The sequence below is a fragment of the Pan troglodytes genome, chromosome 20 (genome assembly GCF_028858775.2).
Source record: "Pan troglodytes isolate AG18354 chromosome 20, NHGRI_mPanTro3-v2.0_pri, whole genome shotgun sequence".
Lineage (NCBI taxonomy): Eukaryota > Metazoa > Chordata > Mammalia > Primates > Hominidae > Pan > Pan troglodytes.
Window position 1 is genome coordinate 42638459 of NC_072418.2, and position 21931 is coordinate 42660389.

The window sequence follows — 21931 nt, forward strand, 5'->3', positions numbered from 1 at the left end:
TCAGATATAAGGCTTGGAAGCCAGCAGCTGCGACTCCCGAGACCCCCCCACCAGAAGGCCATGGTCTCCCCACGGATGTCCCGGCTTCTCTCCCAGACTGTGATCCTAGCGCTCATTTTCCTCCCCCAGGTCAGAGCCAGGTGGGAGGTGGCGTGGAAAGGGATGAATGCGGAGGGGAGGGGTGAGTGCGACCTGAAGGTCCTGGGGAAGGAGCGCGGGGCGGACGGGAAGCCTGGGTCCTCCCGGCCGCCTCACCCTGCGCCCGTCTCCGTCCCAGACACGGCCCGCTGGCGTCTTCGAGCTGCAGATCCATTCTTTCGGGCCGGGCCCAGGCCCTGGGGCCCCGCGGTCCCCCTGCAGCGCCCGGGTCCCCTGCCGCCTCTTCTTCAGAGTCTGCCTGAAGCCTGGGCTCTCGGAGGAGGCCGCCGAGTCCCCGTGCGCCCTGGGCGCGGCGCTGAGTGCGCGCGGACCGGTCTACACCGAGCAGCCCGGAGCGCCCGCGCCTGATCTCCCACTGCCCGACGGCCTCTTGCAGGTGCCCTTCCGGGACGCCTGGCCTGTAAGTGCTGCCCCCGGGGGACTCCCGGTGCTGGAGGCCTAACCCTGCCAGCAAAACCTCCACCTCCTCTCCCCTCCAGCTTCCAAGGACCCTAATCCTGCCTCCCAGGGGGGGTGGACGAAATTCCCAGACCAGTAACTCTACCATCTGGAACCCCACATTCCCAGACCTCTAAACTCTACACACTGGGGATTCTAAATGTTCTGATTCCCCAACCCTGGATGCTGGGACCCCAAATTCCCAGAATCTCAAACCCAAGCTCTGAAATCCTAAACTCAAGGAACCCTACCTCTGCTCCTTGGGGATCCCTAAAAACTGTGGTCCTCATCTTTATCCCCAAACCTCTCACACCTTGTCTTGGGGACCACTAATATCTTCTCTCTTTTTTTTTTTCTGTCCTCAGTTCTTTCAGTTGGGTCCTGTATTAATTACTCTTTCACCTTCAAAATCCTATCTCCCACCCCCACAACCCAAAGGCACAAAGATGAACAGACCTGTATTGCAATTCTTGACCCTTGTCCTTTTGGACAAGTGACTGCCTGGTTTCCAGCCTCAGTTTCCTAAGCTTAAAAATGGGATCATCCTGGTGCCCCACAAGGGTCCCTTTTGAGCGATTCAACCACATCTCTTGAATAAAGTGCTTACCACGTAGTAAGTGCTCAATAAAAGCAAGCCACGTCCAGTGGCTCACGCTGTAATTCCAGCACTTTGGGAGGCCTAGGCAGGAGGATCTCTTGAGCCCGGCAGTTTGAGACCAGTCTCAGTAACATAGTGAGACCTCGTTTCTAAAAAAAAAAAAAAAAAAAAAAACATAGCAGGGCATGGTGACATGCGCGTGTAGTCCCAGCTACTGGGGAGGCTGAGGTGGGAGGATTGCTTGAGCCTCGGAGGTTGTTGCAGTGAGGCAAGATCGCGCCAGTGCACTCCAGCCTGGTTGAGAAAGTGAGATCCTGTCTCCCCCCTTCAAAAAAAAGCCACAGATGTCATTCCTTCCCTGGGCTGGTCTGGTCCCTCTGGGAATTGTCCCTTGCTTGCTCAGTCCCCAGCAATGGCCATCACCCTCCATTCCTGAACTCTGGCCTTCATTGAGTACTTACCCTAACCACTGCCTTTCATCTTTCATCTCCCCCTTCCTTCACCCAACCAGGGCACCTTCTCTTTCATCATCGAAACCTGGAGAGAGGAGTTAGGAGACCAGATTGGAGGTGAGTGTCTTCAGTCTTGGGACTGGTGGGGAGCTGGGGCCCACGTGAGACACGGGGTTGGTGCTGTTATCTGTAGGTCTTATGATGTCATCACAGCTCCTGGGATGTGGTGCTGAGTGTTGACAGCTCCAGGGCTCTTGGCATCTCAGGCACAGAAATGTCCCTGGTACTGGATGTAGCAGTCTGTGGTTCTGGTACCAGACGAAGTAGGGGAAGCTCTCTTACTATCAAAGCCTCCAGAGCAGAGTGTAGCATTTCACAGCCCTACTTTATCATCTGATGTTGAGAGCTCAGGGTGCGATATGAGTTACTTCTGGTTCTTCTATGTGAAGTTTTTTTTTTTTTTTTTCCCAAGACAGAGTCTTGCTCTGTCGTCCAGGCTGGAGTGCAATGGCATGATCTCAGCTCACTGCAACCTCTGCCTTCTGGGTTCAAGCAATTCTTCTGCCTCAGCCTCGCAAGTAGCTGGGATTACAGGCGCCCACCACCACGCCTGGCTACTTTTTTTTGTATTTTTAGTAGAGACAGGATTTCACCATGTTGTCCAGGCTGGTCTTGAACTCCTGACCTCGTAATTCGCCCACCTTGGCCTCCCAGAGTGTTGAGATTACAGGCGTGAGCCACCACGCTCGGCCCCTATGTGAAGCTCTGTCACCTTGTCCATGTGGAGGTCCCAGGGAGCCCTGTGGGATGTTGGAGCTTCACCAAGGAGAATATTGAGCAGAGGTTCCTGGGAGGGATACAGGGCATTCTTATCCTCAACTTGGGAGACTCTGTTGCTATGTAAGGCCCACAGCGGGGGTTTTGTCACCATTTTTTTTTCTTGTTTTTATTTTATTTTTTATGGAGATGGGATCTCGCTATGTTGCCCAGGCTGGTCTCAAACTCCTAGGCTCAAGCAATCCACTGGCTTTGGCTTCCCAAAACGTTGGGATTATAGGAGTGAGCCACTTCTTCACCATTCTGATGTAGAAAGCTGTGTCACAATCTTGGGGGGTGACACCTTTGCCTTCAAGAAAGTGTCACTCTCCCAGTATCCCAAGGTCTCAGGTAATGTGGTAACTTATGGTCTAGTAACTGGGGTCTCTGCGACTATTTTGATATAGGAAGATCCAGAGGCACAATTTAGGGGTGTTATGACCTCACTTCAGACATGTTATTGTTCTTTGGCCATATGGAGGTACCAAATGTCACAGGGTGTTAGAGGTCTCATCATTACTTCAATTTACAAAGATCTGGGTCAAGGCCCGGCGTGGTGGCTCACGCCTGTAATCCCAGCACTTTGGGAGGCCGAAGCGGGTGGATCACGAGGTCAGGAGATTGAGACCATCCTGGCTAACATGGTGAAACCCCGTCTCTACTAAAAATACAAAAAAATTAGCCGGGCGTGGTGGCGGGCGCCTGTAGTCCCAGCTACTCGGGAGGCTGAGGCAGGAGAATGGTGTGAACCCGGGAGGCAGAGCTGGCAGTGAGCCGAGATCGGCCATCGCACTCCAGCCTGGGCGACAGAGTGAGACTCCGTCGCAAAAAACAAACAAAAAAACAAAGATCTGGGTCAAAATACAGGAGTATTACGGTTTCTATGAGATAACTGTTTATTTTTTATTTTTATTTTTTTGAGAGGGAGTCTTGCTCTGTCACCCAGGCTGGAGTGCGATGGCCGATCTCGGCTCACTGCAACCTCCACTTCTGGGTGCAAGTGATTCTCCTGCCTCAGCCTCCCGAGTAGCTGGGATTACAGGTGCGTGCCACCACGCCTGGCTAATTTTTTTTAAGAATTTTTTATTTTTAGTAGAGACGGTTTCACCATGTTGATCAGGCTGGTCTTGACCTTAGGTGGTCCACCCGTCTCGGCCTCCCAAAGTGCTGGGATTTCAGGCTTGAGCCACCATGCCTGGCCGAGAGAACTGTTACCTAGAGTACTAGAAAGGACCACGACATTGCAGGTCCCAGGGTGCATTGGGGAGTTCGCAGCCTTGCTAAAGTAGAGGGTGACTGCCATTCTACTCGCGAGGTCCAAGGACCCCAGGGCTCCATGAGGGTGTTTTGGCCTCGCTGGGAGGGGCGGGGAGAATGCGGCCGGGGAGCTCCGTATGCATCCATGTTCGGCCGGGCCCACCCCAGCACCCCTCCTTTGCCTGTCCTCGCAGGGCCCGCCTGGAGCCTGCTGGCGCGCGTGGCTGGCCGGCGGCGCTTGGCAGCCGGGGGCACGTGGGCCCGGGACATTCAGCGCGCAGGCGCCTGGGAGCTGCGCTTCTCGTACCGCGCGCGCTGCGAGCCGCCTGCCGTCGGGACCGCGTGCACGCGCCTCTGCCGTCCGCGCAGCGCCCCCTCGCGGTGCGGTCCGGGACTGCGCCCCTGCGCACCGCTCGAGGACGAATGTGAGGCGCCGCGTGAGTCCTGCGTTCGACCCCACCTCGTCCCAGCCGGGGACCCCGGCCCCTCCTGAGCGTCACTCGCGGCCCCCAGTCCCCTCTCACAACCCACTCACCCTCTTCAGGGTACTCTAGAGTCCCCCACCATGTACCCCAGGCACCCCTCTTCAGGGAGCTGGGGAACGCGCTGACTGCTGCGGATGTATCCCAAACCCCGCCCACCATCCAGCTGCCACCTTCGGAGAAACTGAGGACCCTGGACCTCTCTCCAGCCCTGCCTTGCTACTCGAGCCCCCTTCCCTCTCCCAGCCCTCTTGTTGCCCCAAATCGGAAGCCCACGTCCATTTTCTATGCTGGCACCCTCCAGTTCCTTCCCTAACCCACATTCACACCCTGTCCTGATGCTGGGACTCCAAAGCTCTTCTAATTCTGCGGCCCTCCCGACTCCCACTCGGAAGCTTTGGAATCTCCTCCAAGTCCACTCTGGCCAAGGGGCCCTCCATCCTCCCTCCCTAGGGTTGCAGGCCAGAACCCATGGCTTCTTAAAGCTTGGAATTCTTCAGACTTCTCCCCAAATTTCAGAGCCCCACCAAGGCCCCTAGGACTCCCAGGCTAATCCAGATCTTCTCAGAGCCACCCTAATTCAATACACTCCTATCTTCCCTGAAAGGCCAGGGGTCCCCCCACCAATCCCAAATCCCCTCACTGTCTCCTATCCTCACGATCTCACCTGGGTGCCCCCGTCCCATCCTCTTTCCAAGAGCACAGACTCCAGCCCGATGGCCTGGGTTCACATCGTCACTCCTCCACTTCCTAGGTGGGCTGGTCACCTCGTCTCTGTGGGCCTCAGTTTCCCTATCTGTAAACTGGGGGGGGGGTGTCACAGTACCATCTAGTCCCGATGATTATCTGTCACAAAGATGAAGCAAGGTGGCTCAGGGAACGTGCTCAGAAACCTCCCTGCTTTCCATCTTGTCCCTGGCCCTCCCCGACGTTGGTGTTCCCTTTCTCTCTGCCTCTCTGTCCCCCATAGCGGTGTGCCGAGCAGGCTGCAGCCCTGAGCATGGCTTCTGTGAACAGCCCGGTGAATGCCGATGCCTAGAGGGCTGGACTGGACCCCTCTGCACGGTCCCTGTCTCCACCAGCAGCTGCCTCAGCCCCAGGGGCCCGTCCTCTGCTACCACCGGATGCCTTGTCCCTGGGCCTGGGCCCTGTGATGGGAACCCGTGTGCCAATGGAGGCAGCTGTAGTGTCAGTGTCACCCTTCCCACCTTGTCCTGCTTAGTACTTTACCCTGGGAGCCACAGCCCTCTCCCTGGGGCTCCATGAGACACCAGCCTGGGGAGGAGATCTGGGAATAACTATCAGGGAGGTCTTCCTGGAGGCATCCAGCCTGCATCTGGGGCCTTGAAGTAGGATTAGGTGATGGAGATGGGACTGGGGAGAGCAGGCTCAGTGGGTGTCCCCGAAAGATGCGGGAGTGGAAATGATGAGGAGCCGTGTGGGGCCACAGCTGCCCCTACTGCAGGACTGAGAACGATTTAGGGCCCAAGGTAGTGGGTGGTGGGGCCAAATAGGTTGGAGATTTGGGATCTGCGGGCACAGGGGGTGGAGACATCAGAGAAGGCTTCCTGGAGGTGGCCCGGGGCTGGGGCTTCTGGGACGTGATTAGAGAGGGTGGCCAGGTGAGTGGCCTGCAGGGAGCAAGGGTGCAGAGGTGGCAGTGAGTGAGCCTGGCATGGAGTGCTGGGATAGAGTAGGGTCCAGTGTGGGCCACCTGGATACTGCCACACTCAGGGTTCAAATACTTAGGGAGAGGCCCTGGGAAGGAGAGATCCAGAGAAGGCTTCCTGGAGGAGGTGGGCTGAGATCTAGGACCTCCCAGTAGGACTCGTCAGTGTAGACAGAAGCGAGCAGGGCAGACCAGGCAGGCAGCATTTGGTAGGCAAAGGTGTAGTGGTGGGAATGGGGTCACTCTGGGTCCCCAGAGCCTCCTCCCTCTGGGGTCACATGGGCAGACAGAAAAATGTGGAGTGGATCAAGGGGATGTCTGGAGGACCTCCCAGGGTGGCCCCTGCATAGTGGGACTTGGGACTGGACAAGGAGCAGCCCCCAGGGTTAGGACTGAGGAGGGGGATGGGATTTTTCTCCAAGGAAACACCCTTCTCAAGTACTCTTGTTCCTGCCCAGGAGACACCCGGGTCCTTTGAATGCGCCTGCCCGCGTGGGTTCTACGGGCTGCGGTGTGAGGTGAGCGGGGTGACATGTGCGGATGGACCCTGCTTCAACGGCGGCTTGTGTGTCGGGGGTGCAGACCCTGATTCTGCCTACATCTGCCACTGCCCACCCGGTTTCCAAGGCTCCAACTGTGAGAAGAGGGTGGACCGGTGCAGCCTGCAGCCATGCCGCAATGGTGAGGCCTGGAGGCCTGAGCGGCGAGGGATGGGGGTGGGGGTCCTGCATGGCTCAGACAGTCCAGGGTTGGAATCCTGGCTTAGATTCTTCTAACCCTAGGGCCTGGGGACCTGACCTTCCACCCCCAAGCCTGTAAAATGGGCAAGGAGACATTCCCTATCTCATAACTATTAATATTTACTGAGAATTTACTGTGTGCCAGGCCCTATTCTAGGCACTGAGGATACAGCAGGGAATGAAACAGACAAAGTCCCTGCCCCTGCCTGATAGAGCTGAGGTGCCTGGTGTGCTGAGGAGAAGCAGGGAAGCCAGTGTGGTTATACTGAGATGAGGTCAGGGAGGTGACTGAGGCACATCTTGTGGGACCCCCTGGGTCATAAGAAGGGGAACGTTCACTTTTCCCCTGAGTGAGATGGAGCCACAGGAAGGTTCTGAGGAGAAAAGAGACCTGATATCGGTGCTTAAAGATTAAATGCAGCCCGGCACGGCGACTCACGCCTGTAATTCCAGCACTTTGGGAGGCCGAGGCGGGCCGATCACCTGAGCTCGGGAGTTGGAGACCAGCCCGGGCCACACGGTGAAACCCCGTCTCTACTAAAAATACAAAAAATTAGCCGGGCGTGATGGCAGGTGCTTGTAATCCCAGCTACTCGGGAGGCTAAGGCGGAAGAATCACTTGAACCCGGGAGGCGGAGGTTGCAGTGAGCCGAGATCGTGCCACTGCCCTCCCGCCTGGGCGACAGAGTGAGACTCTGTCTCAAAAAAAAAAAAAAAAAAAAAAAAAAAAGATTAAATAAGATCATGAATGTAGGCTGAAGCAGAGAATTGCTTGAACTCGGGAGGCGGAGGTTGCAGTGAGCCGAGATCGCGCCACTGCACTCCAGCCTGGACGACAGAGCGAGACTCCGTTTCGAAAAAAAAAAAAAAGATCATAAGTGTAAAGGGCTGGCTGTGTATCTTCTTGCGAGTGAATACAATAATTCTCTCCCAAACACTGAGTGTTCATTCTGGGGTGTGTGGTACTAGGGACTCAGCACCGACCAGGACATCTCTGGGCCGCACCCTCCTGGGGGTACCAGCCCAGAGGGGAAGACAGACACCCTCAGACAGAGCCCAGGGTGGGTGGTCAGGGCTGTGATCTAGGAGCACAGGACAGTGATCAGGGCTGGGATGGAGGAAGGAGCATCGGAGTAGAAACCTGAGGGGTGGGCTAGGGAAGAGAAAAGGTGGGAAAAAATGTGAGAAAAGGAGGAAGGGAAGAGAGGAGGGGTATTCTAGGCAGAGGAAGGCCAGAGGGTTCAAACACGTAGTTCTGGGAGCGGTCTACTATTGAAGTATGATCGAAGCCGAGGGAAAAAGAGACAAGGGCACCGAGAGCCAAAGAGGTGGAGCTGAATTAATTATTCCAAAACTTCATTAGGAAGAAAAGAAGCGAGCTGGCTTTCCTGGCACACTCCAAGACGCTGGCCCTTAAGTTAGAAAAAGGGGACCCCGTGCAGCGATGATAGAGCTGGGAAACAGCGCGCGCAGGTGGGTCCCCGGCTCCCGGACTGCGCCCTCTTATGCTCCCTTCCCCACAGGCGGACTCTGCCTGGACCTGGGCCACGCCCTGCGCTGCCGCTGCCGCGCCGGCTTCGCCGGTCCTCGTTGCGAGCACGACCTGGACGACTGCGCGGGCCGCGCCTGCGCTAACGGCGGCACGTGTGTGGAGGGCGGCGGCGCGCACCGCTGCTCCTGCGCGCTGGGCTTCGGCGGCCGCGACTGCCGCGAGCGCGCGGACCCGTGCGCCGCGCGCCCCTGTGCTCACGGCGGCCGCTGCTACGCCCACTTCTCCGGCCTCGTCTGCGCTTGCGCTCCCGGCTACATGGGAGCGCGGTGTGAGTTCCCAGTGCACCCCGACGGCGCAAGCGCCTTGCCCGCGGCCCCGCCGGGCCTGAGGCCCGGGGACCCGCAGCGCTACCTTTTGCCGCCGGCTCTGGGACTGCTGGTGGCCGCGGGCGTGGCCGGCGCTGCGCTCTTGCTGGTCCACGTGCGCCGCCGTGGGCACGCCCAGGATGCTGGGGCTCGCTTGCTGGCTGGGACCCCGGAGCCGTCAGTCCACGCACTCCCGGATGCACTCAACAACCTAAGAACGCAGGAGGGTGCCGGGGATGGCCCGAGGTGAGGGGCTGCACCACAGACGAACGCCTTGCGCTGCTGGCTGCTTGTACCCATCTCCGTGGTGCAGTTGGCCCGATTCCTTGATGCATTTCCCTGGTCGGTCTCTCTTACCCCGGTAGCTGGCTTTGGGTTCCCCTTTGTGATGGGTAGGGGAAAACAAGATCTGAGAATTTAAAGGGTCTGAGTTTTTCTTCTTTCTCTCCTCCCACAGCTCGTCCGTAGATTGGAATCGCCCTGAAGATGTAGACCCTCGAGGGATTTACGTCATATCTGCTCCTTCCATCTACGCTCGGGAGGTAGCGACGCCCCTTTTCCCCCCGCTACACACTGGGCGCGCTGGGCAGAGGCAGCACCTGCTTTTTCCCTACCCTTCCTCGATTCTGTCCGTGAAATGAATTGGGTAGAGTCTCTGGAAGGTTTTAAGCCCATTTTCAGTTCTAACTTACTTTCATTCTATTTTGCATCCCTCTTGTCGTTTTGAGCCACCTGCCATCTTCTCTTTGAAAAAGCTATGGGCTTGAGGAGGTCACGATGCCGACTCCGCCAGAGCTTTTCCACTGATTGTACTCAGCGGGGAGGCAGGGGAGGCAGAGGAGCAGCCTCTCTAATGCTTCCTACTCATTTTGTTTCTAGGCCTGACGCGTCTCCTCCATCCGCACCTGGAGTCAGAGCGTGGATTTTTGTATTTGCTCGGTGGTGCCCAGTCTCTGCCCCCAGAGGCTTTGGAGTTCAATCTTGAAGGGGTGTCTGGGAGAACTTTACTGTTGCAAGTTGTAAATAATGGTTATTTATATCCTATTTTTTCTCACCCCATCTCTCTAGAAGCACCTATAAAGGCTATTATTGTGATCAGTTTTGACTAACGAGGCTGAATGCTTTGTATTTGATGTTGGGGCTGAGGGGAAGAGATTTTTTCTCCTGAGGAGAGTAGTAGACAGGACTCTTTATGTTGTAGCGGTCGGAAACGACTCAAACTGCTTTAAATATAAAAGAATTTATGGCTGGGTGCAGTGGCTCACGGCTGTAATCCCACTGAACCACTGAGTGAGATCAGTGGCTGAAGCAGGAGGATTGCTTGAGGCTGGGAGTTGGAGAGCAGCTGGGCAACACAGCGAGACCCCTATACGAAAAATTAAAACAAAATTAGCCAGGCCTGGTGGCGCACCTGTAGTTCTACATACTTGTGAGGCTGAGGCCGGGAGGATCGCCTCAGCTCAGGACTTTGAGGCTGCAGTGAGCTATGATCACACCACTGCACTAAAGCCTGGGCAATACAGCAAGATCCTGTCTCTTTAAAAAAAAAATGTATTAGTGGCCGGGCGTGGTGGCTCACCCCTATAATCCCAGCACTTTGGGAGGCTGAGGTGGGTGGATCACCTGAGGTCGGGAGTTGGAGACTAGCCTGGCCAGCATGGCAAAACCTCATCTCTACTAAAAAATACAAAAATTAGCTGGGTGCAGCGGCAGGCACCTGTAATCTCAGCTACTCAGGAGGCTGAGAACTGCTTGAACTCGGGAAGTGGAGGTTGCAGTGAGCTGAGATTGTGCCATTGCATTCTAGCCTTGGAGACAGAACAAGACTCTGTCTCAAAAAAAACAAAAACAAAAAACGCATTAGCTCATAAAATGGAAAAATCCTAGGGGTAGATGTGGTTTCCAGCAGCAATGGACTGGGGCTTTTGGTCTTTCTCCAGTTGCCTCTTCTTACCCCTTGATTGATTTCACTGTGGGCAATCTCTCATTGGCCCTGGCTCGTTGGTAGGCCCTCCTAAACCAGTCTCCAGGCAGTATGGCTTCCTCTGATTTGGCCAGGCTTGCTCATTGCCTGTTGTGTGGTAGGGAGTGACGTCAGCCTGCCCAGATCACATGGAATATATAGGTGATGGGGTGTCCCTGCTCCCCTCAGATCAGTTTGTTCCCAGAAATGAGTACTGTGTCAGGCAGGCAAACTGACAGACCATCTTACAAGAAATAAGGAAACTCCTTAGTCTGAAAGCAGGTAACCTCAGACAGTAATTCAAATTTACACCAAAAACCAAAGAGCAGGCTGGGTGCGGTGGCTCATGCCTGTAATCCCAGCACTTTGGGAAGCTGAGGCGGGTGGACCACCTGAAGTCAGGAGTTTGAGACCAGTCTGGCCACATGGTGAAACCCTGTCTCTACTAAAAATACAAAAATTAGCCAGGCATGGTGGTGGGTACCTGTAATCCCGGCTACTTGGGAGGCTGAGGCAGGAGAATCAATTGAACCTGGGAGGCGGAGGTTGCAGTGAGCCGAGATCACTCCATTGCACTCCAGCCTGGGTGACAGAGTGAGACTCTGTCTCAAAAAAAAAAAAAAAAAAAAGCACCTGTGACAGTAATTATGTAATTATAAGGATTACAGTGGGCTGGGAGCGGTGGCTCACGCCTGTAATCCCAGCACTTTGGGAGGCCTAGGTGGGTGTATCACCTGAGGTCAGGAGTTCGAGACCAGCCTGGCCAACATGGTGAAACCCTGTCTCTACTTAAAATACAAAACATTAGCCGGGCATGGTGGTACGCACCTGTAATCTCAGCTACTCGGGAGGCTGAGGCAGGAGAATCGCTTGAACCTGGGAGGTGGAGGTTGCAGTGAGCCGAGATCGCACCATTGTATTCCAGCCTGGGGGACAAGAGCGAGACTTCATCTCAAAAAAAAAAAAAGATTATGGTAGCCCTCTGTTATCCTTGAAGCATACGTTCCAAGACCCACAGTGGATGCCTGAAGCTGCTGATAGTACCGAATGCAATCTGAACACATTTCTGTTTATGTCTTCTACCTACAAACTGAATGCCTTTCCCATCTTGACTGAGCATTTATCACACCCTGTGGCCTTGGAAACTTTGGCAGTTTGAGGTATGACAGTGAAACTAGCATGAATTTCCTTCTCTTTCTTCACAATTTGATGGCTAGAATATTCACCTTTTTTTTTTTTTTTTTTTTTTTTTTTTTTTTGAGACAGAGTTTCACTCTTGTTGCCCAGGTTGGAGTGCAGTGATGCAATCTCGGCTCACTGCAACCTCCGCCTCCTGGGTTCAAGCAATTCTCCTGTCTCAGCCTCCCAAGTAGCTGGGATTACAGGCATGCGCCACCACACGCGGCTAATTTTGTATTTTTAGTAGAGATGGGGTTTCTCCATGTTGGTCAGCCTGGTCTTGAACTCCTGACCTCAGGTGATCCGCCTGCCTTGGTCTCCCAAAGTGCTGGGATTACAGGCGTGAGCCACCGAGCCTGGCCTAGAAGATTCATCTTAAGGCCAGGCATGGTGGCTCGCACCTGTAATTCCAGAATTTTGGGAAGTTGAGGCAGGAGACTCGCTTGAGCCCAGGAGTTCGAGACCAGCATGGGCAACATGGCAAAACCCTGTCTCTACAAAAAAAATTGAAAAAATCAGCCAAGTGTGGTGTCATTCACCCGTAGTCCCAGCTACTTGGGAGGCTGAGCTGGGAGGATTGCTTGAGCCTAGGTGGTTGAGGCTGCAGTGAGCTGTGGTGGTGCCACTGCACTCCACCCTGGGTGGCAGAGTGAGACTCTGTCTCAAAAAAATAAAATAAAAAGGGCTGGTCACAATGGCTCATGCCTGTAATCCCAGCACTTTTGGAGGCCAAGGTGTGTGGATCACCTGAGGTCAGGAGTTTGAGACCAGCCTGACCAATATGGTGAAACCCTGTCTACTAAAAATACAAAAACTAGCTGGGCATGGTGGCAGGCACCTGTAGTCCCAGTTACTTGGGAGGCTGAGACAGGAGAATCGCTTGAACCCAGGAGGTGGAGGTTGCAGTGAGCCGAGATCATGCCACTGCACTCCAGCCTGGGTGACAGAGCAAGACTCCATCTCAGAAAAAAAAAAAGGAAATACCTGAGGCTTCTGAGGCTTTGTAATTTATAAAGAAAAGAGGTTTATTTTGGCTCATGGCTCTGTAGGCTATACAGGAAGCACAGTGCTGGCATCTGCTTCTGCTGAGGCCTCAGGAAGCTTCCAATCATGATACAAGGTGAAGGGGGAGCAAGCACATCACATGGCAAGGGAGGGAGTGAGAGGGGGGTGCCAGGCTCTTTTATTTATTTATTTATTTGATACAGAGCCTCCCTCTGTTGCTCAGGCTGGAGTGCAGTGGCACAATCTCGGCTCACTGCAACCTCCACCTCCCAGATTCAAGCAATTCCCCTGTTTCGGCCCCCCAAGTAGCTGGGACTACAGGTGTGTGCCACCATACCAGCTAATTTTTTTTGGCATTTTTAGTAGAGACGGGGTTTCACCACTTTGGCCAGGCTGGTCTCGAACTCCTGACCTCAAGCAATCTGCCTGCCTTGGCTTTCCGAAGTTCTGGGATTACAGAAGTGAGCTACCACGCCCAGTCTCAGGCTCTTTTTTTTTTGAGACAGAGTCTTGCTCTGTCACCCAAGCTGTAGTGCAGTGGCGCGATGATCTCGGCTCACTGCAAGCTCCGCCTCCCGGATTCATCCATTCTCCGTCTCAGGCTCTTTTAAACAACCAGCTCTCGAGGGAACAAGGGAACTCACAGAGCGAGAACTCACTCATTACTGTGGGGAGGGCACCAAGACCTTCTTGAGGGTTTCGCTTCGAAACACCTCCCACCAGGCCCACCTCCAACATTGGCGGCGGTCATTTCAACATGAGATTTGGAGGGGAAAAATATCCACACCAAATCAATACCCATATAAGAAGCCAGAGGCTGGGCACGGTGGCTCATGCCTGTAATCTCAACACTTTGGGAGGCTGAGGCGGGTGGATCACTTGAGGCCAGGAATTTGAGACCAACCTGACCGACATGGTGAAACCAACCCCGTCTCTACAAAAACATACAAAAATTAGCCAGACATAGTGGCGCTCACCTGTAATCCCAGTTACTTGGGTGGTAGAGGCACAAAAATCGCTTGACCCCAGGAGGCAGAGGTTGAAGTTAGCCGAGATCGTGCCAATGCACTCCAGCATGGGTGACAGAGCAAGACTCTGTCTCAAAAAAAAAAAAAAAAAAAAAGGGCCAGGCGCGGTGGCTCACAGTGGCGGACCACCTGAGGTCAGGAGTTCAAGACCAGCTTGGCCAATGTGGTGAAACCCCATCTCTACAAAAATACAAAAATTAGCTGGGCATGATGGCAGTGCCTGTAATCCCAGCTACTCAGGAGGCTGAGGTGGGATAATTGCTTGAACCTGAGAGGCGGGGGTTGCGGTGAGCTGAGATTGTGCCATTGCACTCCAGCCTGGGTGACAGAGCAAGACTCCGTCTCAAAAAAAAAAAAAAAAAAAAAAAAAAAAGCCAGAGAGCTAGCTGGCTCTCTTCCTGCCATGTGAGGCTGCAAGAAGTTGGTTGTCTGCAACTTGCAAGAGGTCCCTCCCTAGAACCCAAACTTCTGGCACCGTGATCACAGACTTCCAATCTCCAGACCTATGAGAAATAAATGTTTAAGCCAGTTTATAGTATTTTTTTAAATAGCAGCCTGAGCCAACTAAGAGAGTTGGGTTTTGCTGCAATAACAAATTTCCCTCAAATCTTACTGACTTACACAATCACAGGTTTCTTTTTTGTTCATGGCACACATCCAGGCCACCAGGCTTTTCGTTTTGTTCAAGAGACATAGTCTTGCTCTTGTTCTGTCACCCAGTCTAGAGTGCAGTGGTGTGATCATAGCTCATGGCAGCCTCAGTCTTCTGGGCTCAAGTGATCCTCCTGCTTCAGCCTCCTGAGTAGCTGGAACTGTGGGTGCATAGCAGCATACCTAGCTAAGTTTCAAGTTTTTTGTAGAGAGGGGTTCCTGGTATGTTGTCCAGTCTGGTCTTCAACCCCTGGGCTCAAGCAGTCCTCGTGGTTTGGTCTCCAGAAGTGCTGCGATTACAGGCAGGGTTTTACCATGTTGGCCAGGCTGATCGTGAACTCCTGACCTCAGGTGATCCACCGCCTTGCTCTCCCAAAGTGTTGGAATTACTGGCATGAGCCACCGCTCCCCATCAGGGGCTTTTTTTTTTTTTTTAAATCAGTCTCTAACACTGGAACACTTTTCTGCTTCGGAAGTAAAATCATCCAGGCTGTTAGACACAGACACCCCTCTCTTGGCTTCCTTCAAATTACTGAAAACAAGTCTCTCCACCCGCTACCGTACCAACCAACCAACCAAAGACTGGCCAGCACATGCTGTAGTCTCAGAACTTTGGGAGGATTGCTTGAGCCTAGGAGGTCGAGGCTGCAGTGAGCTGTGATTGCACCACTGTGCTCCAGCCTGGGTGACAGAGTGACAGCCTGTCCTCCCAAAAAATAAAAAAATGTTTTAAAAAGTACGTGTCTGATGTGCTTATAAAAAATAAAAGAAGATCCTTGGTTAATGGCCCTGCCCCTCACTCCAAGGCCATATTTGCTGTGCTCACTGTCTGGGCTCTAGTCCTGCTGCCTCCAGCTAACTCCTCCTTTACCTGGCTAACTCTTTTGTCACTTTATTAATGCCATAAACATTTATTGAGCACCTACTGCATGCCAGATCTTATTCTGGGAGCTGGGAATACAGCAGTAAACAAGACGGACAAGGCCCCATCCTTGAGGAGCTTACAGCTTGACATTCCTTCTCAAAGTGGTTAAGCCCCAGGATGCTGGAGCCTGACGGGTTGAGTTTGAATCCCAGCTCTGCCATTTAACTAGCTGTGGGCAAATGTTTAGCGCCTAGTACTGTGATAAATGTGAACTCTCAGCCGGGCGCAGTGGCTCACGCATGTAATCCCAGTAGTTTGGGAGGCTGAGGCGGGTGGGTCACTTGAGGCCAGGAGTTCGAGCCTGGCCAACATAGTGAAACCCCATCTCCACTGAAAACACAAACACTAGCTGGGTGTGGTGGTGGGCACCTGTAATTCCAGCTACTTGGGAGGATGAGGCAGGAGAATCTCTTGAATCCAGAAGGCTGAGGTTGCAGTGAGCTGAGATCATGCCACTGCACTCCAGCCTGGGCCAGAGTGAGACTGTTGCCGTGGTGCTCATCATCAGTCTCCAGATGTCAGTTGTCCCCTTTTCTAGGGAGCCGTCTCTGATTGCCGCAGGCTGACTGAACCTATTCTGGGATCCCACAGCTCCTGGGCTCCCTCATCCCGGCCCTGAACGCTCTGGGCTGTAGCCCTTTGGTAATGGGTATGTGTCCCCCACTGGACAGGGAGCCTGGTGAGGGCAGGGACCAGGGCTTTCCTGATCCCTGCTCTGTCCCCAAATTCACCCAGCAGAGAAGTGTGCACGCAGCAGGCACTCAGTACACATATGCTGAACACCGGAGTGTCACCGACAGCTGCGGAGGCACTGGGGCAATCTGTGTGTTTCTCAGCTTGGCGTCCGGGGTTAAGGGGGCGGGACTTACTCGGCGAGGTCCAGAGGTCGCGCGCCCTTCGAGCGGTGGAACCCGGGGGCCAGGTGGAACTCGGTGTAACAGAGCCCTCAGTGGTCGCGCCGCGTCTCAGAACCCGGTGCGGGAGACGCTCTCCCCGCCCAAAGAGGGAAGGCGGGCGGGACTCCCCAACCGGCTTGCCCCGGTCCCCCTGGGCCCCATGAATAACCAGGCGCGGACCCCAGCCCCCTCCTCGGCGCGGACTTCAACCTCAGTCCGGGCTTCTACCCCGACCCGGACACCGACTCCACTCCGGACCCTGACTCCGGTCCGGACTCGGACCCCCATCCGGACCCTGACTCCAGTCCTGACTCCGTCTCCAGCCGGGACTCCCCCTCTGGTCCTGACTCCCGCTCCAGCCCAGATCCCCACTCTGGTCCCCACTCCCGCTCTGGCCCGGATCCCCCGTCTGGTTCCGCCTCCTGCTCCGGCCTGGATCCCTACTCCGGTCCCGACTCCTGTTCCCGTCCGGAACCCAACTCCGGTCCCGACTCCGGCTCGGACCCTCACTCCTCCAGTCCGGGTCCCAGCCCCAGCCCAGCTCCTGGCAGGGATTCGGGCCGCGCTCCCCGTCTTGGACTCCTACCTGGCCCCGGCCCTACCTTTGGATCCGCCCCCGGAACCTGCTCCGGAGCTGCCTTTGTTGCCCGAGGAGGACCCTGAGCCGGCGCCGAGCCTGAAGCTCATCCCGTCGGTCTCCAGCGAGGCCGGGCCCGCCCCGGGGCCCCTTCCCACGCGCACCCCGCTGGCCGCGAACTCACCCGGGCCCACCCTGGACTTCACCTTCAGGGCAGACCCGTCGGCCACCGGGCTGGCGGATCCCCCCATTCCCAGTCCTGTCCCCTCGCCCATCCTGGGGACCATCCCGTCGGCCATCTCCTTACAGAATTCTACGGAAACTTTCCCCTCCTCCAGCGAGAACTTCGCGCTGGACAAGAGGGTCCTGATTCGAGTGACCTACTGGTGAGGACCTCACACATGCCTCTCCCAACCCCCGGGGACAGGGCCGGCGGTGGGGGCTGGGTCTCCGGGGACGTGGAGGTCAGGGTTGGGGTAGGGCGAGGGGAGGGATTCAGGTAGAGCCCCAGAGTTCCAGTTCCCAGATTGGAAACCCGCTCTTGTCTCTCATTCTCTTTGGGGCAGGAGAGCTTCAGGTTCAAATCCCTGCTTTGGATCTGAGCTTCATTCATTCGTTTCTGAGTGCCCCGCAGGCCAAGTGCCAGACCTGTGCTAGAGATGGGGTGCTGAGTAGAGCAGATCAACCTGCTTTGCTCCCCAGCAAGACCAACCCAAAGACACCGCACATGATGGGGGCTCTGGCTTCCCTTCCCAGCCTCTCTCCTGCCCTGGAAGCCTCTCTGGCCCCTTGTCTGTCTCTCTCTCTCTCACTTTCTCCTCTTCTGTCTCTGCCCACAGGCGGTCTCTCCCACTCTCTGTCTCCCCACCTCACTCTCTCTCTCTTTTGTTTTTGTTTGTGTTTCGGACAGGTCTTGCTTTACGGCCCAGGCTGGAGTGCAGTGGTGCAATCACTGCTCACTGCAGCCTCAACCTCCAGGGCTCAAGCGATCCTCCCACCTCAGCCTCCTGAGTAGCTGGGACTACAGGTGTGCACCACCATGCCTGCCTTATTTATTTATTTATTTATTTATTTATTTATTTATTTATTTTTGAGACGGAGTTTCACTCTTGTTGCCCATGCTGGAGTGCAATGGCGCGATCTCTGCTCACTGCAACCTCTGCCTCCCGGGTTCAAGCAATTCTCCTGCCTCAGCCTCCCGAACAGCTGGAACCACAGGCATGTGCCACCACGCCCGGCTAATTTTGTATTTTTTTTTAGTAGAGACGGGGTTTCACCATGTTGGCCAGGCTGGTCTCGATCTTCTGACCTCGTGATCCACCCACCTTGGCCTCCCAAAGTGCTGGGATTATAGGCATGAGCCACCGCGCCAGCCACCGCGCCTGGCCCCTAATTTTTAAATTTTTTTGTAGAGATGGGGTCGGGGATGGGGTGCGGGGGCAGTATCACTATGTTGCCCAGGCTGTTCTTGAACTCCTACATTCAAGCAGTCCTCCTGCCTCAGCCTCCCAAAGATCTGGGATTACAGGTGTGAGCCACCGTGCCCAGCCTGTGTCTTTCCTTTCCCAGAGTGTTGTGTGTTTCTGCTTCTCCCTATCTCGGTTCCCTCACCTCTGGCCTCTTTCTTTCTCTCCATCTTCTCTTTTCTGTCTCTTTCTCTGACTCCATGGATTCATGTATTCATTCATTCATTCGACAACTACTTCTTCACCACCCACCATGTTCCAGGTCCTATTGGCATGAGGGACACAGCAGTGAACAAGACCGAGATCCCCGTCCTTGTGGCTCCCATGGGCTGGTGTGGAGGGGCAAGCAAAAAAACAATAATATGACCTGTAGAAAATGATCTCATATGTGAGGAGGTGATCTGTACTGTGAACAAAAGGCATTTTGGGGGGTTGCAGTTTTAGCTGGGGTGGTCAGGAAGGCCTCACTGAGAAGGGGGTATATGAGCGAAGCCCTGAAGGAAGGAGAGAAGGAGTTGTGTGGATGCTGTGGGGAGAGCATTTGGCTGAGGGAACTGCCAGTGCAAAGGCCCTGAGGCAGGGCATACCTGGGGTATTGAAAGATGAGCTAGGGGCAGGGCCTGTAATCCCAGCACTTTGGGAGGCCAAGGTGAGTGGATCACTTGAGGCCAGGTGTTGAAGACCAGCCTGGGCAACACGGCAACATGGTGAAACCCTGTCTCTATAAAAAATTTCAAAAATTAGCTGGGTGTGATGGTGCATGCCTGTAATCCCGGCTACTTGGAAAGCTGAAGTGGGAGAATTGCTAGAACCCAGGAGGTGGAAGGTTGCAGTGAGCCAAGATCGCACCACTGCTCTCCAGCCTGGGCGACAGAGCAAGACTCTGTCTCAAAAAAAAAAAAAGCCCAGTGCGGTGGCTCACGCCTGTAATTCCAGCACTTTGGGAGGCCGAGGCGGGTGGATCACGAGGTCAGGAAATCAAAACCATCCTGGCCAACATGATGAAACCCGGTCTCTACTAAAATATAAAAAATTAGCCGGGCGTGGTGGCGGGCGCCTATAGTCCCAGCTACTAGGGAGGCTGAGGCAGGAGAATGGCGTGAACCCGGGAGGCGGAGCTTGCAGTGAGCTGAGATCGCGCCACTGCACTCCAGCCTGGGCGACAGAGCGAGACTCCGTCTCAAAAAAACAAAAAAAAAAGAGAGAGAAAGAAAGATGAGCTAGGGGCTTCTGTGGCTGGCACAGGGTGAATGAGTTGGGGAGAAGTGGGAGAAGATGGAGAGAGAGGGGTGAGAAGGCAGATCCTGTGGTGGCTTGCAGGCCACGGGAAGGGCTGGTTTTTCCCTGCGTGAGATGGCACTACTTCGGGATTCTGAACAGGGGAGGAACATGATCTAACTCAGGTGTTCATAGGGTGCCCTGAGCTGGGGAAGATACTGATGCGGTGTCTTCCCTGGTCTCTCTCTTAACTTTCTCCTCCTGCTCTTGGCCTCCAGTGGCCTCTGAAGCTATAGCCTTCGGGTGAGTAGTTTTGGCTTTGGAGGTAGGGGGAGCCTAAGGCAGGAAGACTGGGAGGAGTCCCTGTTTCCCCTCCCCTGCAACCCCATGACCCCATCTCCTCCCCTCAGTACATTCTACTGAAAAAGAGCCTGGAGCAGCAATTTCCGAATCACCTACTCTTTGTAAGTGTGTGGGGGTCCTGGGGGAGAGGGGGGTGGTCAGGGATCTGAGATCCCCAAGGGGCTTGGAGGAGAGAGCTTAGCCTCCCCTACCCTCACCATTTCCTCCCAGGAGGAGGACAGAGCTGCCCAGGCTACAGGGGAGTTTGAGGTGTTTGTGAACGGGAGACTGGTCCATTCCAAGAAGGTGATCCTGAGTAAGGGTCCGGGACAGGGAGGTGGGGTGGTGCTGAGGTCCTGGGGGTGGGAGACCTGTGTGCTTTCTTCCCTCTGTGCCCAGAGGGGTGATGGCTTTGTGAATGAGTCCAGGCTGCAGAAAATTGTGAGCGTTATCGATGAGGAGATCAAGAAAAGGTAGCCGGCAAGGGGTGGAGCTGGAGGTGAGCGTGGAGCTCCCAAGGCTGCGGTGGGAGGGGTGGGGGCCGGGTAGGAGGATGGGGCAGGGCTCTGTCTCGGTCCTGATCCTAGCTCAGCCGGTTCTCACTGTTAGAATCATGACAAGTCACCTACATCCTTTTCTGAGCCTCAGTTGCCTCATCTGTAAGACCCTGGGGTAGGACTGTGTTCAGTGAGTTTGAAAAATAGCAAGGAGGCAGGGCACAAGTCTAGCACTTTGGATGGCTAAAATGGCAGATCACTTGAGCCCAGGAGTTCGAGACCAGCCAGAGCAACATAATGAGACTCTGTCTCTACAAATAATAAATAAATAAATAAATAAATAAATAAATAAGCCAGGCACAGTGGCTCACACCTGTAATCCCAGCACTTTGAAAGCCTGAGGTGGGTGGATTGCTTGAGCCCAGGAGTTAGAGGCTGCAATGAGCTCTGACCGGGCCACTGCACTCTAGCTTGGGTGACAGAGCAAGACCCTGTCTCTACAAGAAAAAAAAAAGTGCCGGGCGGGATGGCTCACCCCTGTAATCCCAGCACTTTGGGAGGCCGAGGCGGGCGGGTCACGAGGTCAGGAGATCGAGACCATCCTGGCTAACACGGTGAAACCTTGTCTGTACTAAAAATACAAAATATTAGCCAGGCGTGGTGGCAGGCGCCTGTAGTCCCAGCTACTCAGAAGGCTGAGGCAGGAGAATGGCCTGAACCTGAGAGGCGGAGCTTGCAGTGAGCTGAGATGGCGCCACTGCACTCCAGCCTGGGCGACAGAGCAAGACTCTGTCTCAAAAAAAAAAAAAAAAAAAAAAAAAAGGAAGGAAAAGAAAAAATAGTGAGGAAACTAGAATGGGCATTGTAGTCCATGGAAACAGTATAACTGCCTGAGGCATGGTAGACCCTATATAAACACTTATTTTTATGGAGCTGTCATTGTTATTGTTATTTAAAATTCTTTTCTTTCTCTCCCATCTTAGGAGTCTCAGCGGGATGATGAGAAGGGCTGAAATGTTGCCAAGTCAGGTCCTTTTCTGATGGTGGCTGGGGCTGGGGTGAGCTCAGGGAGGGGAAGAGGAGAATACATGCAGAGTCTGCACCCCTGTGTCCAGTCTGACTGTGTCTGCTGTCGCCACACTCACCTCTGAGGTCTGTGGAAGTCACCTGATATTCTGGCCCCGGGGTGGGAGGGAGGGGAGCTTGGAAGGCTAGTCCTGTAGCTCCAGTCCTCTGTCTGGCCTCCACTCCTCTTGCTCCCGAGGGCAGTTTGTTTCTTTTGTGGCTTCCTCATTTCCCATGCTCTGGTTCCAGATACATTTTGAAAACCTTCCATCTTATTGGCATTTTCTGGGGTTGTGAGGGAAACGGGGATGGCAGTCAGTCTCAAACCCGTGACACTTCAAACTCGATTATGCTCCAGGGCCCACTTTCTAAACCTGTAAGACCTATGCTCCAGCCTGCGCAACATAGTGAGACCCCAACTCTACAAAAAATAAAAAATTAGCCAGGTGTGGTGGTGTGTGCCTGTGGTCCCAGCTATTTGGGAGGCTGAGGCAGGAGGATGGCTTGAGCCCAGGAGGCTGCAGTGAGCCATGAGTATGCCACTGTATTGCAGCCTGGGCAACAGAGTGAGACCGTGTTTCAAGAAAAAAAAAAAAAGGAAAAAAACCCATAAGTTTTAGAATGCCAGTGTTGTAGGGAGCGTCTCTGTGA

General features: G+C 54.5%; 2 protein-coding genes and 1 long non-coding RNA gene across 5 annotated transcripts; 2 read left to right on the forward strand and 1 right to left on the reverse strand.

Moving 5' to 3' along the window:
- Positions 1-9566, forward strand: DLL3 (delta like canonical Notch ligand 3). Of its 3 annotated transcripts, none has more exons than XM_003316347.5 (9): positions 1-129; positions 278-559; positions 1707-1764; positions 3915-4157; positions 5173-5390; positions 6330-6552; positions 8135-8714; positions 8926-9010; positions 9348-9566. In XM_003316347.5, the coding sequence occupies exons 1-9, from the start codon at positions 61-63 to the stop codon at positions 9351-9353; spliced, it is 1764 nt and encodes a 587-aa protein (XP_003316395.1). In that variant the 5' UTR covers positions 1-60; the 3' UTR covers positions 9354-9566. The 3 variants fall into 3 exon arrangements, 2 of the variants coding, with proteins under 2 accessions (XP_003316395.1, XP_009433849.1); XR_001711821.4 differs by having other exon boundaries at positions 6-129; positions 8135-8810; XM_009435574.4 differs by lacking the exon at positions 9348-9566 and having other exon boundaries at positions 6-129; positions 8926-9207.
- A 126-nt stretch (positions 9567-9692) lies between these two features.
- Positions 9693-16161, reverse strand: LOC129138133 (uncharacterized). Its single transcript, XR_008541147.1, has 3 exons — positions 16089-16161; positions 11260-11357; positions 9693-9834 (listed from the first exon to the last, which is right to left on the reverse strand). It is a non-coding gene; the product is annotated as an uncharacterized LOC129138133 (long non-coding RNA).
- A 14-nt stretch (positions 16162-16175) lies between these two features.
- Positions 16176-21738, forward strand: SELENOV (selenoprotein V). The gene is given in 6 exon segments (NM_001146709.1): positions 16176-17078; positions 19655-19679; positions 19787-19840; positions 19950-20024; positions 20118-20217; positions 21199-21738. Coding segments are annotated over 5 exon segments (1035 nt in total). The 5' UTR covers positions 16176-16275; the 3' UTR covers positions 20196-20217; positions 21199-21738.
- Positions 21739-21931: the final 193 nt, after the last annotated feature.